General features: G+C 44.7%; 1 protein-coding gene across 1 annotated transcript in view; it reads left to right on the top strand.

Moving 5' to 3' along the window:
* Positions 1–11625, top strand: part of SWAP70 (switching B cell complex subunit SWAP70) — a 72072-nt gene extending 60447 nt beyond the window's left edge. Inside the window, exons 8-12 of the mRNA XM_041730565.1 lie at positions 5094–5201; positions 6791–6957; positions 8873–9071; positions 9778–9874; positions 10400–11625. Coding sequence (XP_041586499.1) covers positions 5094–5201; positions 6791–6957; positions 8873–9071; positions 9778–9874; positions 10400–10506 — 678 coding nt within the window. The 3' untranslated portion in view covers positions 10507–11625. The remainder of the gene's footprint in view (positions 1–5093; positions 5202–6790; positions 6958–8872; positions 9072–9777; positions 9875–10399) is intronic.
* Positions 11626–13752: the final 2127 nt, after the last annotated feature.

Here is a 13752-nt window from a genome sequence, read left to right as displayed (position 1 = left end):
ATTTCTTTTGTACATCTCATATAATTTTTTTTTGTTGAAAACTGGACATTTTATTTATTTTTAAAATTTATTTTTTTGGGATCCCTCGTGGCTTGGCGGGTTAACACCTGCCTTCAGCCCAGTGCGTGATCCTGGAGTCCTGGGATTGAGTCCCACATCAGGCTCCCTGCATGGAGTCTGCTTCTCTCTCTGCCTGTGTCTCTGCGTCTCTCTCATGAATAAATAAATAAAATCTTAAAAAAAAATATTTTTAATTCCAGTATAATTAGTATACAGTGTCACATTAGTTTCAAGTATACGTTATAGTGACTCAGCAATTCCATACAATACTCAGTGCTCATCACAGTAAGTGTATTGTTAATCTCCTTTACTTGTTTCACCCATTCCCCCCACCCAGCTCTCCCCTCTAGTAACCAACAGTTTGTTCTCGTATTTAAGGGTCTGGTTTTTTTCCTTTCTTTTTTTCTTTGTTTTGTTTCTTTCAATTCCACATATGAGTGAAATCATATGATATTTGTCTTTCTCTGAATTTTACCATTGTAGTAGATCCTTTAGATCTATCCATGTTGTAAATGGTAAGATTTCATTCGTTTTTGTGGCTGAGTTCTATTCTAATTGCGTGTGTGTGTATGTGTGTATGTGTGTGTGTGTGTGTGTATACACACACCACATTTTCTTTATCCATTCATCTTTTGAAGGACATTTGGTTGTTTCCATATCTTAGTATTGTAAATAATGCTGCAATAAAAATAGGGATGCATATATCTTTTTGAATTAATGTTTTTGTATTCTTTCGGGGAATACCCCATAGTGCGATTGCTGGATCATATGGTAATTCTATGCTTATTTTTTTTAAGAATCTCCACACTTTTTCCAGAGTGGCTGCACCAGTTTGCATTCTCACCAACAGTGAATGAGGCTTTCTTTTTCTCCGCATCCTTGCTGACACCTCTTGTTTCTTGTGTTTTTGATTTTAGCAATTCTGACAGGTGTGAGGTGACATCTTATTGTGGTTTTGATTTGCATTCCCTGATTGATGAGTGATGTTCAGCATCTTTTCGTGTGTCTTGCTCAACTGCAGGTCTTCTTTGGAGAAATGTCTGTCCATGTTTTCTGCCCTTTTTTTTCTTTTTTTAAAGTAGGCTCCAGCACGGGTCTTGAACTCATGATTCTGAGATCAAGACACAGGCTGAGATCAAGAGTTGGACACTTTACTGACAGAGCCACCCAGGCACCCCTTTCTGCCCATTTTAAACTGATCATCATTATTATTTTTTTTAGTATTGAGTTTATCAGTTCTTTTTTTTGTTTTGTTTTATCAGTTCTTAATGTGTTTTGGATACTAACCTCTTATCAAATAGATCATTTGCAAATATTTTATCCCATTCAGTAGGTTGCCTTTTAGTTTTATGGATTGTTTCCTTTGCTGTACAGAAACTTATTTTGATATAGTCCCAATAGTTTATTTTTGCTTTTGTTTTCTTTGCCTCAGGAGACCTATCTAAAAGAATGATGCTCTGAAGCGATGTCAGAGAAATTACTGCCTGTGCTCTCTTCTAGGACTTTTATGGTTTCAAGTCTCACATTTAGGGCTTTCATCCATTTTGAATTTATTTTTGTGTATGGTGTAAGAAAGTGATCTAGTTTCATTCTTTTGCATGTAGCTTTCCAGTTTTCCCAGCACCACTTGTTGAAGAGACTTTTTCCCATTCCTGCTTCCTTTGTTGTACATTAATTGAACATATAATTGTGGGTTTATTTCTGGGTTTTCTGTTCTTTTCCATTGATCTATGTGTCTGTGCCAGTACCATACTGTTTGATTATTACTGCTTTATATAGTCTATCTTGAAATCTGGGATTGTGATACCTCCAGTCTTGTTCTTCCTTTTCAAGATTGCTTTTGCTATTTAGGGTCTTCTGTGGTTCCATACAAATTTTAGGATTATTTGTTCTAGTTATATGAAAAATGCTGTTGGTTTTTTATAGGGATTACATTACATTAGATTGCCTTGGGTGGAACATTGTAACAGTGTTTATTCTTCTAATCCATGATCATGAAATATCTTTCCATTTGGAAAACTGGACTTTTTAGACAATATATTGTAGCAACTCTGGGTATGGATTTCCTCCCTCCCCTCAGGGCATGCTGTTTGCTTGTTCATTTGTTTAGTGACGTGGCTGGGCTATTACAGTGAGGTCTGTTTTCTTCACACTGTGAAGCCTCTTGACTGTCTTTTTCAGGCACAGCCTTGGGCACGCACAAAGCACCCTGGGATGACCAGGACGTTAGCACGGTTCTCTTTGTGTGTCTCTGTCTCTGATATCTTTGTTAAGCTGTCTGCCTCTTTTGGTATCCTATCCAGCTGTTAGAGCTGTATTGTTTTCAACAGTGGCACGGGACCTAAATTGCTCCGGAGTCTGATATTACTTAAATTCAAGCCCACTTGTGGTCTTTGAGACTTGTTCCTATTACATGAGGGCTCTTTTCTGTCTCAGTTTCTAACTTCTAGCTGATCTGTGGTTTAGTTTGTTGGTCTTGTGGAGCAATGAGCCACCTCTTAATTCCTTAAAATTTCTGTTGCTTTCAAGAGTATCATTAAGTTTGAACTTCTTCACCCTGTGTTTTAAATAACCTTTTAAATAACATTTCTGGGGCGCCTGGGTGGCTCAGTCAGTTAAGCATCTGATTTTGGCTTAGGTCATGATCCCAAGGTCCTAGGATTGAGCCCTGCAGGGAGCTTGCTTCTCCCTCTTCCTCTGCCTGCCCACGCCCCCTCCTGCTTGTATGCTCTCTCTTTCTCTCTCTCTCTCTAATAAATAAATAAATAATATATTTTTAAAGATTTTATTTATTTATTCATGAAAGATACACAGAGGCAGAGACATAGGCAGAGGGAGAAGCAGGTTCCCCGCAGGAAGCCCTATGTGGGACTCGATCCCAGGACTTGGGGATCACGCCCTGAGGCAAAGGCAGACCCTCAACCACTGAGCCACCCAGGCATCCCATAAATAAAATCTTTTTTTTTTTTTTTTTTTTTTATTTATTTATGATAGTCACAGAGAGAGAGAGAGAGAGGCAGAGACACAGGCAGAGGGAGAAGCAGGCTCCATGCGCCGGGAGCCCGACGTGGGATTCGATCCCGGGTCTCCAGGATCGCGCCCTGGGCCAAAGGCAGGCGCCAAACCGCTGCGCCACCCAGGGATCCCAAATAAAATCTTTTTAAAAAGTTATGTCATGTCTTTTGGGGAGAACTTCTGATCTTGCCTATCTGTCTGGCCAAACCGATGTACCAGTGCTCTGGAGCTCGTGGCAGAAACATATAGTCTCTTTCTATTGGCATGGTATTCCTGCTTTATGAGCCTGTCACCAGATGGAGGTGGTAGCCTCTGGTCTTCTAGGCTTGCCTCTTTTGGTGTGGGATTTCTTCTGTACAGGTAATTGGGACAAGGGGCTGCTTGTGCCTAGTAATTTCTGCCTGTCATCCCTGAGTTCAATGGGGCTGGGTGGAAGAAAGAATCTCAGACCTCTTAGTCACTTTTGCTTGGAATAGAGGTTCTGCAACATGGGGCTGGAAAGAATGAGAATACTAGTGGCTGCTCTTTCTGGGGTGGAGTACTGTAGCTAGACTATGAGCTGAGGAAAGAGCTCCCTCTTTACCAGGAGTAGAACTTTGTTCTCACTGACATTGTAGGGAGGAAAGGAAGGCACACTATGGCTCAAATGCCACAGACTCACTGTTCTTAGTAAGATTTAGTAGATTTTCTTGGATAAATGGTCTCCATTTGCTGTATGCTCTTAAGATAATTTCCAGAGACTTTAAATCATTGTTTTGGTGTTTTTTTTTTTTTTTTTTAATTATTTTCACCAGTTATGGATGTTGCACTAGGGGAATGGGTCCATGGAGCTCCTCATTGCCACCCTTGTTAAGTCAAGCTCTGTTAAGTTTTAAGGAATAATGTGTGAGATGATAAAACCGTACAGAAAGAACTCAAGAAATAGATGTTGAGGGCAGCCTGGGTGGCTCAGCGGTTTAGTGCCGCCTTCAGCCCAGGCTGTGATCCTGGAGACACGGGATCAAGTCCCACGTCGGGCTCCCTGCATGGACCCTGCTTCTCCCTCTGCCTGTGTCTCTGCCTGTTTCTCTCTGTATCTCTCATGAATAAAGAAATAAAATCTGGGGATCCCTGGGTGGCGCAGCGGTTTGGCGCCTTCCTTTGGCCCAGGGCGCAATCCTGGAGACCCGGGATCGAATCCCACGTCGGGCTCCCGGTGCATGGAGCCTGTTTCTCCTCCCTCTGCCTGTGTCTCTGCCTCTCTCTCTCTCTCTCTGTGTGACTATCATAAATAAAATAAAATAAAATTCTTTAAAAAAAAAAAAAAAGAAATAAAATCTTAAAAAAAAAAAAAGAAATAGATGTTGAACCTCATGAGTACATTTGCAAGTTAAATTTAACTCAATGACTATACAAAATTTTCTTTTCATGATGTTCTTCAGTCATTCATTTACCTAATTTATTTTGTATATTTAATGGAAAATTGTTGGAATGGAATTCCAGTGGATCTAAAAGCTTTTTTTCCATCTTGATTGAACATTAAGAATTTGGCTTTTCCCATGTGCTTAAGTGTGGCCATTTTTCTCCTTTTTTTCATATATAGATTTTTTTTTAAAAGATTTTATTTATTTATTTTTAAGATTTTATTTATTTATTCATGAGAGACAGACAGAGAGAGACAGGCAGAGGGAGAAGCAGGCTCTCTGCAGGGAACCCGATGTGGGACTTGATCCTGGGACTCCAGGATCATGCCCTGGGCCGAAGGCAGGTGCCAAACCGCTGAGCCACCCAGGGATCCCCCATGATTTTATTTATTAAAGAGAGAGAGAGAGCAGCGGGAGGGGCAGAGGGAGAAGCAGACTCCCCACTAAGTGGGGAGCCCAGATGCAGGGCTCCATCCCAGGACTCTGGAATCATGACCTGAGCCAAAATCAGATGCTTAACTGACTAAGCCACCTTGGGTGCCCCCATTTCACTTTCTAACACACCTCCACTCTAATATTTACTGCTTTTCTGTGGGTGGGTTTTTGATTGGGTAGAAACTGGAAGAAGCAGCATCTCGTGCAGCAGAAGAAGAAAAGAAACGCCTTCAGACTCAAGTGGAACTACAGGCCAGGTTCAGCACAGAGTTGGAGCGAGAGAAGCTTGTGAGTACCACACAGCTGGGAACTTGGAATGCTGCTGCATTGGCTCACAGAGCCAGTCTGGGTGAAGCAGGAGGGGCCAAGGCCCGGGAAGCCAGAGTGAGGCCTTCGTGTCAGCTAGGCTATGCTTCTGACATGCAGTGAGCTATGGGGAAGTTCTGTGTTTCTTTATTCATTATGGGTTTATTGAGCACCTTCTGTGTGCCCGGCACCATGCCAAGGATATAAAGATAAAAAGATATAAACCTTGCTTTCAGGACTCCAGAAGAGAAATTCATGGAATGGGGTGGGGGCTAAATACTGTGGTTAGGGTGACTATATATCTTGGTTTGCCTAGGATAGTCCTTGCTATCCTGATATAGTTATTAGTTATCTTGATATATAGTTATTAACAGCATCCCTTTTCCTTCTCAAAGAGTCCTGGCTCTTTGAGAGGAAAATAAATAGCTATGGAAAAAGTAAGCATGGTATTTCTCTTCTGTAATGAGCAAAGTTCGCGGGGAGGTTCTGAGATCATGAGAACATATGAATTCTGATCTGCTGCTCTTAGCAGCTCTGATTCATCTTAGAGGTTCCCATCCCCCAAGAGACCCAAGAGCCAGGTTGCTTTAGGTGGTTAGCTAGTTCATTGGAACACAGGTCTGTGTACAGAGTTGTAATGTGTGGAAGAGAACTGAGCCCACTCTCCATTAAGTAGATGCTCTTGACATTTTTTAAGTAACTTTTTGTTGCTTCGCATTGAGACAGACGTGTTCCTGTTATGAGAGAAAATTACACAGGCAGGCAGATGTGGGGTGAAGGAGCACCACTTTCACAGCCAGAAGATCTGGGTTTCTTTCCTCTCTGTACCTGCTTTTGAGCATTAGTTTTTTTCTTCTTTAAGTTGGAGGCCTTGTCATATGATCTCTCATGACTCTTCTGAGGATGAAGTGAGCAGTGAGAATTTTATAAACTGCAGACACATACTAGTGTGTGTGCTGTTACATTTAGATGTCCTTGTCTTTCAATTTTTAAGGCAGAGATTTAAAACTGTTTAATTCAGAAAGGAGAACACATATACTTGTTAGGGTGCTAACTTAGGTACTTGAGTCCCCCCAGGGCTGAATGTGCCCCAGGGACGGAGCAAAGGGGCCTCGAGCAGCCAGAGGTGAGAGGACCCTGGCTGTTCCTCAGTCTTCCCTTTCCCCTTTATTTTAATCCTTTGACTGTTCTAAGGCAGAGATTCATTCCTTTTGGAGAAGATTGTGGGTAAAGAGGTTGTGGCATTATAATAGAAAAGAATTTAAAAAGAAATTATTCAGGGAAATAGTTTTTATTTTTTCTTGACTTGACCTTAAAGTGTGGCGTGGAAGGGATGGAACCCTACTGGGGAGGAATCATAGTTTGTGTCCCCAGACTCTGGGTGTGGTGTTGGTATTGGTGTTGGGTTGATGCTTTCCTTCCTCTACCTGCCATTCTGGGAGGGAAGGACTGGGCCCTGCCCACCCCAATGCACTGTGGGCAGTGGCATCGTTCATGATGGTGGAGCAGTGGGAGACTTGCCCTGAGGGTAAAAGCAACCTGAGTTTAACGTGACCCTTTTATGCCATCAGATCAGACAGCAGATGGAAGAACAGGTTGCCCAGAAGTCCTCTGAACTGGAACAGTATTTGCAGCGAGTACGGGAGCTGGAAGACATGTACCTAAAGCTGCAGGAGGCTCTCGAGGATGAAAGACAGGCCCGGCAAGATGAGGAGACTGTGAGGAAGCTTCAGGCCAGGTGCCACATCAGTTTGTATCCTGTGCCTTTAAGTATTTTGCTTGGGCTAACGTCATTTCTAGGAATGACTAAGGTCCTGGTGAAGAGGGGGGAACTGTCTGCCAGATTGGAAAGACCCTGGAGGCTTGGCTGGCCAACTTGTTTGTTCTCATTCTCGGGCCCTGATAGAGCCTTGCTTCTGGGGCTCTGGACAGGCCTTCTATCTATTTTAGAGCAGACAGGTGGCCAGACCTGAATACTGGCTTAACCAAAGGAGGCTGAGCAGCCCAACCACAGCACAAACCCATCCATGGGGGAGAGATCATTGAGGATGCTGCTGATGTCACCATTGCCTCTGCTGTCACTCAACACTGGATGTTGCCACCAGCAGCAAGATAAAGTCTCCATTGTCTCTGCTCCTGTGTGTCAGTTGCTTCAGTGTCAAGAGTGCCAGGAAGGGCATCTGCTTAGCCAAGCCCAGCTCAGGCTTCCACTGAGCCCTGGCTGCCAAAGGGCAAGAGGGTGGGGGTCTGTGGCTTATGTAGTGGGAATGGGCCCTGCTTCCCACCAAGACCCCTACTGTGGTAGAGTCCTTGGACACATGAAGGGGATTCACACTGGGTAGCCTGAATACCTCCAAATGTCCATTTCCCCTCCATACTCTTACCACTAGGATGAAGAAACAACAGGCCTTTCTAGTCTCATTCAGTCCCTAGAAAAGCACACAGAAGGTGTATAATACATGTACACTGAGTAGGTAAACATTGGTCACACCACATTTGCAGTCTTGTGTTCAGTTGTGGATCTCACACTCCAGGAGACATTGGGGGAGGGAGTGAATGGTCTTGTGTAGAACTAGGGGTAGTGGGTGGGAGAGCTCCTTCTAGTTGAGGAAGAACTTCCTAGGGATGAGGCTGCCTGTAAATAAACTCACCTAATTTGTGAAGCAGTGGGTGGCCCATCCCTCAGGATAACCAGCCCGCAGGGTATCATAGAGGGCCTGCTGGGAGTGGTGACAGGAGGCTATCTGGACTATTACTTTGTTCCTTCAGTCACTGGCTTTGAAAGAGCATGCTGATGGTCAGGCCACTGGAGGTATGCCCCGTGCTGGGCTGGCATCTAACTACACTGTCTGTACTTTGGGTACAGGTTTGGATTGTACGTTAGTATATTTAAATGTCTCCGTACTTGGATATTCTTAGATAGCCAGTTATTCAAAGATAACATTTTGGAGTCACACAGACCTTGGTTAAAATCCACTACTACCTGTGCAACATACTTTTAAACACCCTGATTTTTTATTGCTTCATCTGGAGGGATGATAATACCTTGCAGAATTGATGGGGGGTTAGCAATCATGAAGTTATGGTTCTGACATGTAGTGATTGTTCAGTAAGTGGTATCTGTTTTATTCTGCCTTTTGTTGGCTCCTTCTTCCTTCACCTTCTATTAGTTTGTTAGCTTTGTCCTTGATAATAGGTTTGTATTAGATGAGAAGTGTTTTAATGCTCTAGCAACCAGGCAAATTTCAAAACTTGGCCCTCTCACCTGCCAGGTGAATGACTTGATACAGGTCACTTCACTTTTGTGCTTCACTTTCTTCATCGTTGACCTGTGCATATTGATAGCACTTAAATTTATTGTGAGGATTGGGAAAATACACTTAGCTCTTGGCCCAGTTTGTGGCACATTTAAACCTTTCATAAATGTTACTTTTGTTTTCAAAAAAAGGGTGAAACAGGAGCAGGGCAGGATATATCGGTTACCTTACCAGCTTTGTGAATATGGGCCTCTGTGGCTCCTAGTTTCTTCCTTGTAAAATGAGGGAGGTGGATTAGATGACCTGAGGTCTGTGTGCTCCTCTCAGTGGCTCTATCATCTGCTAGGGTGGGTGTGGGAGCCCAGGCAGGTTTGATCCTGACTCTCTGTGTTACAGGTTGCTAGAGGAAGAATCTTCCAAGAGGGCTGAACTAGAAAAGTGGCACTTGGAGCAGCAGCAGGCCATTCAGACAACCGAGGCAGAGAAGCAGGAGTTGGAGAATCAGCGTGTCATGAAAGAACAGGCTCTTCAGGAAGCCATGGAACAGCTGGAGCAGCTCGAGCTCGAGCGGAAACAGGCGCTTGAGCAGTATGAGGTAATTCACCTCATCCCTGCAAATGTGCATGTAAAGTGGTAAAACCAAACATTTAGACCTCTAAATATAACACTCTATGTTAACTAACTGGAATTAAAGTAAAAACTGAAACCTTGAGAAATAATATTTGCTTATTTGAGGGCCTGGCCTTGGCCCCCTGGACAGCAGAACAGCTGTGACTGGGAGGCTGTCCTCTGAGCACTGGGGGAAGCAGCCCACAGGGTGGTGTCCCTAAGGCCCACTGGGGTGAGACCTGGGTGCCCCACATGCTAGGCCGCTGAGAAGAGTGGCAGGTTCTTAGCAACTGAGAAGGGTCCAGTGGAACCTGGAAGCAAACCTCCTTCCTCAGCGTCCCTTCAGGGCCATTTACTGATGAAACTGAAGTGGTGTCAGCTGTCAGGGACAGTTACCGTAAAGTCACACGCAGGAGGGGAAGACAGGATGTGGAGCCTAGGGGCGGTGAGCCTGATGTGCACGCAGGAGACATTCATGTGCAGCATTGCAACTAGGTGCGTGGGGCGCCCTTGGGCAGGTTAGTCAGATTCTGCATTCCGGTTTCTGTGTCTGTCAGATGCGGGTAGTAAGAGTTCCTGCCTCTTTAGAGTGGCTGGAGGATTCCGTGGGATAACCCAAAAGGATGTAGTAAGTGCCCAGACATTACTACTCCCACTGTGTCTGCATGATCCGAAATCTACTTCTGTTCCAGGGAGTTAAGAAGAAGCTGGAGATGGCAACTAGTAAGACCAAGAGCTGGAAGGACAAAGTGGCACAGCATGAAGGGTTAATCCGATTGATAGAGCCAGGTAACATGCTCCTTGAATTGCTCAGATATATTTCCAGTTTATTTTTGTTTTCTTTTTGTATTTGAGTTGTGCTGAAAATCTTAGTTAGCCCAAATATATAGAAACCAAGCTAGTGGGGCAGCCCAGGTGGCTCAGCGGCTTAGTGCTGCCTTCAGCCCAGGGTGTGATCCCGGAGACCCTGGATCGAGTCCCACGTCAGGCACCCTGCATGGAGCCTGCTTCTCCCTCTGTGTTTCTGCCTCTCTCTCCTTCTCTCTGTGTCTCTCATAAATAAATAAAATCTTAAAAAAAAAAAAAAAAAAGAAACCAAGCTAGTTAGGGTCAATTTCTCTTAAATAATTTGCTGTGTAAAGGATCAGAAGGCCCAGGTTATTCCCCTTGTGTCTTCTGGTTGTTTTGGCCAGTATGACATTTGTGGATATTTCTCAGAAATAAAAGAGAAAATTACTGTTTTATCTGTGGGAAAATGGTTGTGTTAACAGAAGGGTATGGGACTTCCTGTATGTAATGTGTGTTTGTCCCTAGGTTCCAAAAACCCCCACCTGATCACTAACTGGGGCCCTGCAGCGTTCACCCAGGCGGAACTTGAAGAGAGAGAGAAGAGCTGGAAAGGGAAGAAGAGCACTGAGTGACCAGTGACGCAGTGACGAGCGGGCAGGGGCCCTGTCGACTGTGCACCCTCCGGCTGTAGCTGGGATGCTGATGCTGGACACACAGGAACTGGCTTGGCTGCTTCCAACCCTTCTTCCTTCCCTGCCTCCTGTCAGCTCAATATACGAAGGAAGCCTTCTTGTTTATCTTCCTGAAAATAAGGGCCTACCTGAAAAGAAACAAAAAGTTGACACTATCATGCTCTTTATTTACTTTCTTGGGAAACTTCAGCTTCTGAAAACTCCCTTTAGCTTCCTCAGGTGCTTGCTGGAATCAGGCAGAGCACAGAGCCGGGGGGGGTGGGGGGGTGCCACCAGCTGCCATGGGTACGGGGGTAGGGGTAAGGGTGGGGGCACCACTGGGGCCCCCGCTCAGCCTTTCCCCAGCACATGCCCTTCCAGCTAGATTGACTGCTCTGCCTGCCTCGTGGAGCCAATTGCCATGGCTACTTGCAAGTGGCCCCCACTCAGGGGTCCCCATGGCCCGGGGGGTCCTGGCCTGCGCTGGGAGGTCGCTGTCCCCTGTGTATCGGTTTCTGCTGATGCTGATTGACATCCCGGCCCCGTGGCATCAGCTCCAGGAAGGAAACGCCTTCACGCAGTGCTTTGGCGGAGATAGAAATTTAGGAATCAAAGACAGCGCAGAGATGAACTCGGTAAATCCCATTTGGAATGATAATTTGATACTAACTGAAGCCTTTCTAATATTTACGATGGTTTCAGTGTGCTGCCAGACCCCTTGCTTTTACTTTTGTAGTTACTGTACAGAACATTTCAGGAATGTGTGAATGCTTGTCATAATCAGGCCTTTCCTTAATAAATAGGGACATGATCATTTATAGGAATTATACATGAAGAAAGTTTTAAAAATGTATTTTTATGATGTCCTATGTTGAGAGGGAACAAATATTTATAATTTTCAAATATTCTTACCTATATATTGTACAATGTAATATGCTGAACTTTCTTAATTTTTTGCTAATTTTCTAAGATGTATTAAAAATGTTTTGTATGTTTGGGTTTTTTTGTTTTTTTTTTGTTTTTTTTAGTAAAATGGACTCAGTAAGAAAATAAAAGTACCAGAACAGCATGCATTTTAAATTGTCTGATTTAACAGAAGGTAAGGTTGTGTGTATGTGTGTATTTTCATAGAATGAGATGAACTTGAGTTTAGGGATACTTCCTGAAAACACTGAGTTTGGAGCTTGGACCCCCCAAACCAGAGCTGTCATGAGGTTAGCTATGGCTTCATGTTTGGTGTTTGAGTCACTCATGTGGGAAACCATGGCCGACTTGTGCGCTCATAAACGGGAACTTACAAAGATGGTTTCTCCCTCATTGTTGCCCTTACCTCCGAATCCTCTTAACCTCTGCTTTCCCGAATTTTCCTTTTATGCCTGTTAGTTTTTCTTTCGGTTTTTACCAGAGTAAACAGTGTGGTTTTTTGTTTTAGTCTCACACGGTTGCCAGGATTAAAATGCCTACTGTGGACTAAGCTGGCCCACTCACTCGGTCTAGCTTGCTTGTGTCTTGGAAAGCTGATCTTTCCCTTCTAGAAGGAGAGAGCACACACTCACTGGTATTTTTTTAAACATCTTTCTTTACTGTAGTGGTTCCCAACAGGGGACAATTTTGCCCTCTTGGGGGACATTTGGCAACATATGGAGACATTTTTGGTTGTCACAACTGTGTGTGTTACTGGCATCTGGTGCAGAGAGGCCAGAGATGCTGCCAAACATTCTATAATTCAGGGACATTCGGTCCCCTGTAATCAAGAGTCTTTTGGCCTGAGGTGTCAGTAGTGCCAAGGCTGAGAAAACCTGCTCTACAGAGAGGCAAGTTCTAGTGTCCAGAACACGAGTCAGGGTTTTCCCTCAAGGAGTCCCAGGAGTTGATCTCTTCGGTAGAAATGGGAGGGAGGGAGGCCACTTGCTCTGTGAGCTGGCAGAGAGCAGATGGCAGGAGCCTTGGCACAAGCCAGTGTGGGGCATTGTGCTTCAGAAACTCTGTAAAATTGCCCTTTTAACACAGATCCAAACAGAATTGCCTTGGCTATGTTCTAAAGTCTTTCTGCGATGCAGGTTGCTGAGGTGTGAAATACAAAAGTTGCCATGACCTTGATTTTCTTTCCAGAAGAGGGAGGGAGGGTCTACCAGAACCACTGAGTGGGTGGTAAGGAGTGAGTGTCAGATTTACTGTCCAGCTGGTGGTGTGCCTTGCCTCAGTGCCCGTTCCGCTTGACAGAGCCTCTTGTGCCCTCAGAGGAGTGCCAGCAAGGCACAGCAGCCCGCAGAGCGAGGAGCAGTTAGCCTGAGGCCACGTGGGGTGGGAAGAGGCACTGCCCAGCCTTCACCAGTTCACAGCTGGAGCTCAAAATGTATTGAAAGGACCAGTTTTGGGAGTCATTTAAGGAATAGGTTTCTTTCTCTTCCTCTTTCTTTGCTTATTTACTTAGCGCGCCAGCAGTGGGAGAGGGGCAGAGGGAAAAGAAGACTTCCCGCTGAGCAGGGAGCCAGACTGGGGACTTGGTCCAGGGAATCCAGGATCATGACCTCAGCCGAAGGCAGATTCTTAACTGAGTGAGCCACCCAGGTGCCCCAGGATACTGCATTTTTTATTAGATCTAACACATCACTGAGAGATGCAACATGAATGAATCTCACATCACGTTGAGCAAAGAAACCAGAGAACATTCTGCATGATTATATTGATTTCCAGAACCACCAAAGCTAATTGGTGGATTTCCAAGTCAGAATTCTAGTGACCCTGGGGTATGAAGGGTGGTTGTTGATTGCAAAAGAGCATAAGTGAACCTTCTGGGATGCTGGAAATGCATAGTTGTTCTATAAAATGTATCAGCTTCACACACAAGGTTTGTTCTGGTCCCTATTTGTAACTCTAGTGCCTCGAGAATGCCAGGCTGGTCCCTAGAGGTCAGTCTGTCCAAACCCCTCACTTTGCAGAGAAGTACCTGGAAGGGGATGAGCCAGATCCACACTGGAATATGTCTTCTAGGATGCAGTTCATTATACCCCCTGCCTCCTCTTTACATTTGGACATCAAACATGTTTACCTCAGTGTCTTTCTGTCCCCCATCACCCAGCCAGTTGCATGTCCATGCTTCACCTTTCTATGGAGGGAGGGCCCTGACCGCTCCAGTCCTATGCTCAGCTTCTGTAGGCCTGAGGTTGCTGAGTCCTCGGCCCTGCGCAGTGGCCAAGTTGTGGT

This window comes from Vulpes lagopus, chromosome 15 (assembly GCF_018345385.1).
Source record: "Vulpes lagopus strain Blue_001 chromosome 15, ASM1834538v1, whole genome shotgun sequence".
NCBI lineage: Eukaryota > Metazoa > Chordata > Mammalia > Carnivora > Canidae > Vulpes > Vulpes lagopus.
The sequence above is the reverse complement of the archived record's forward strand: the minus strand, read 5'-3'. Positions and strand labels throughout refer to the sequence as shown.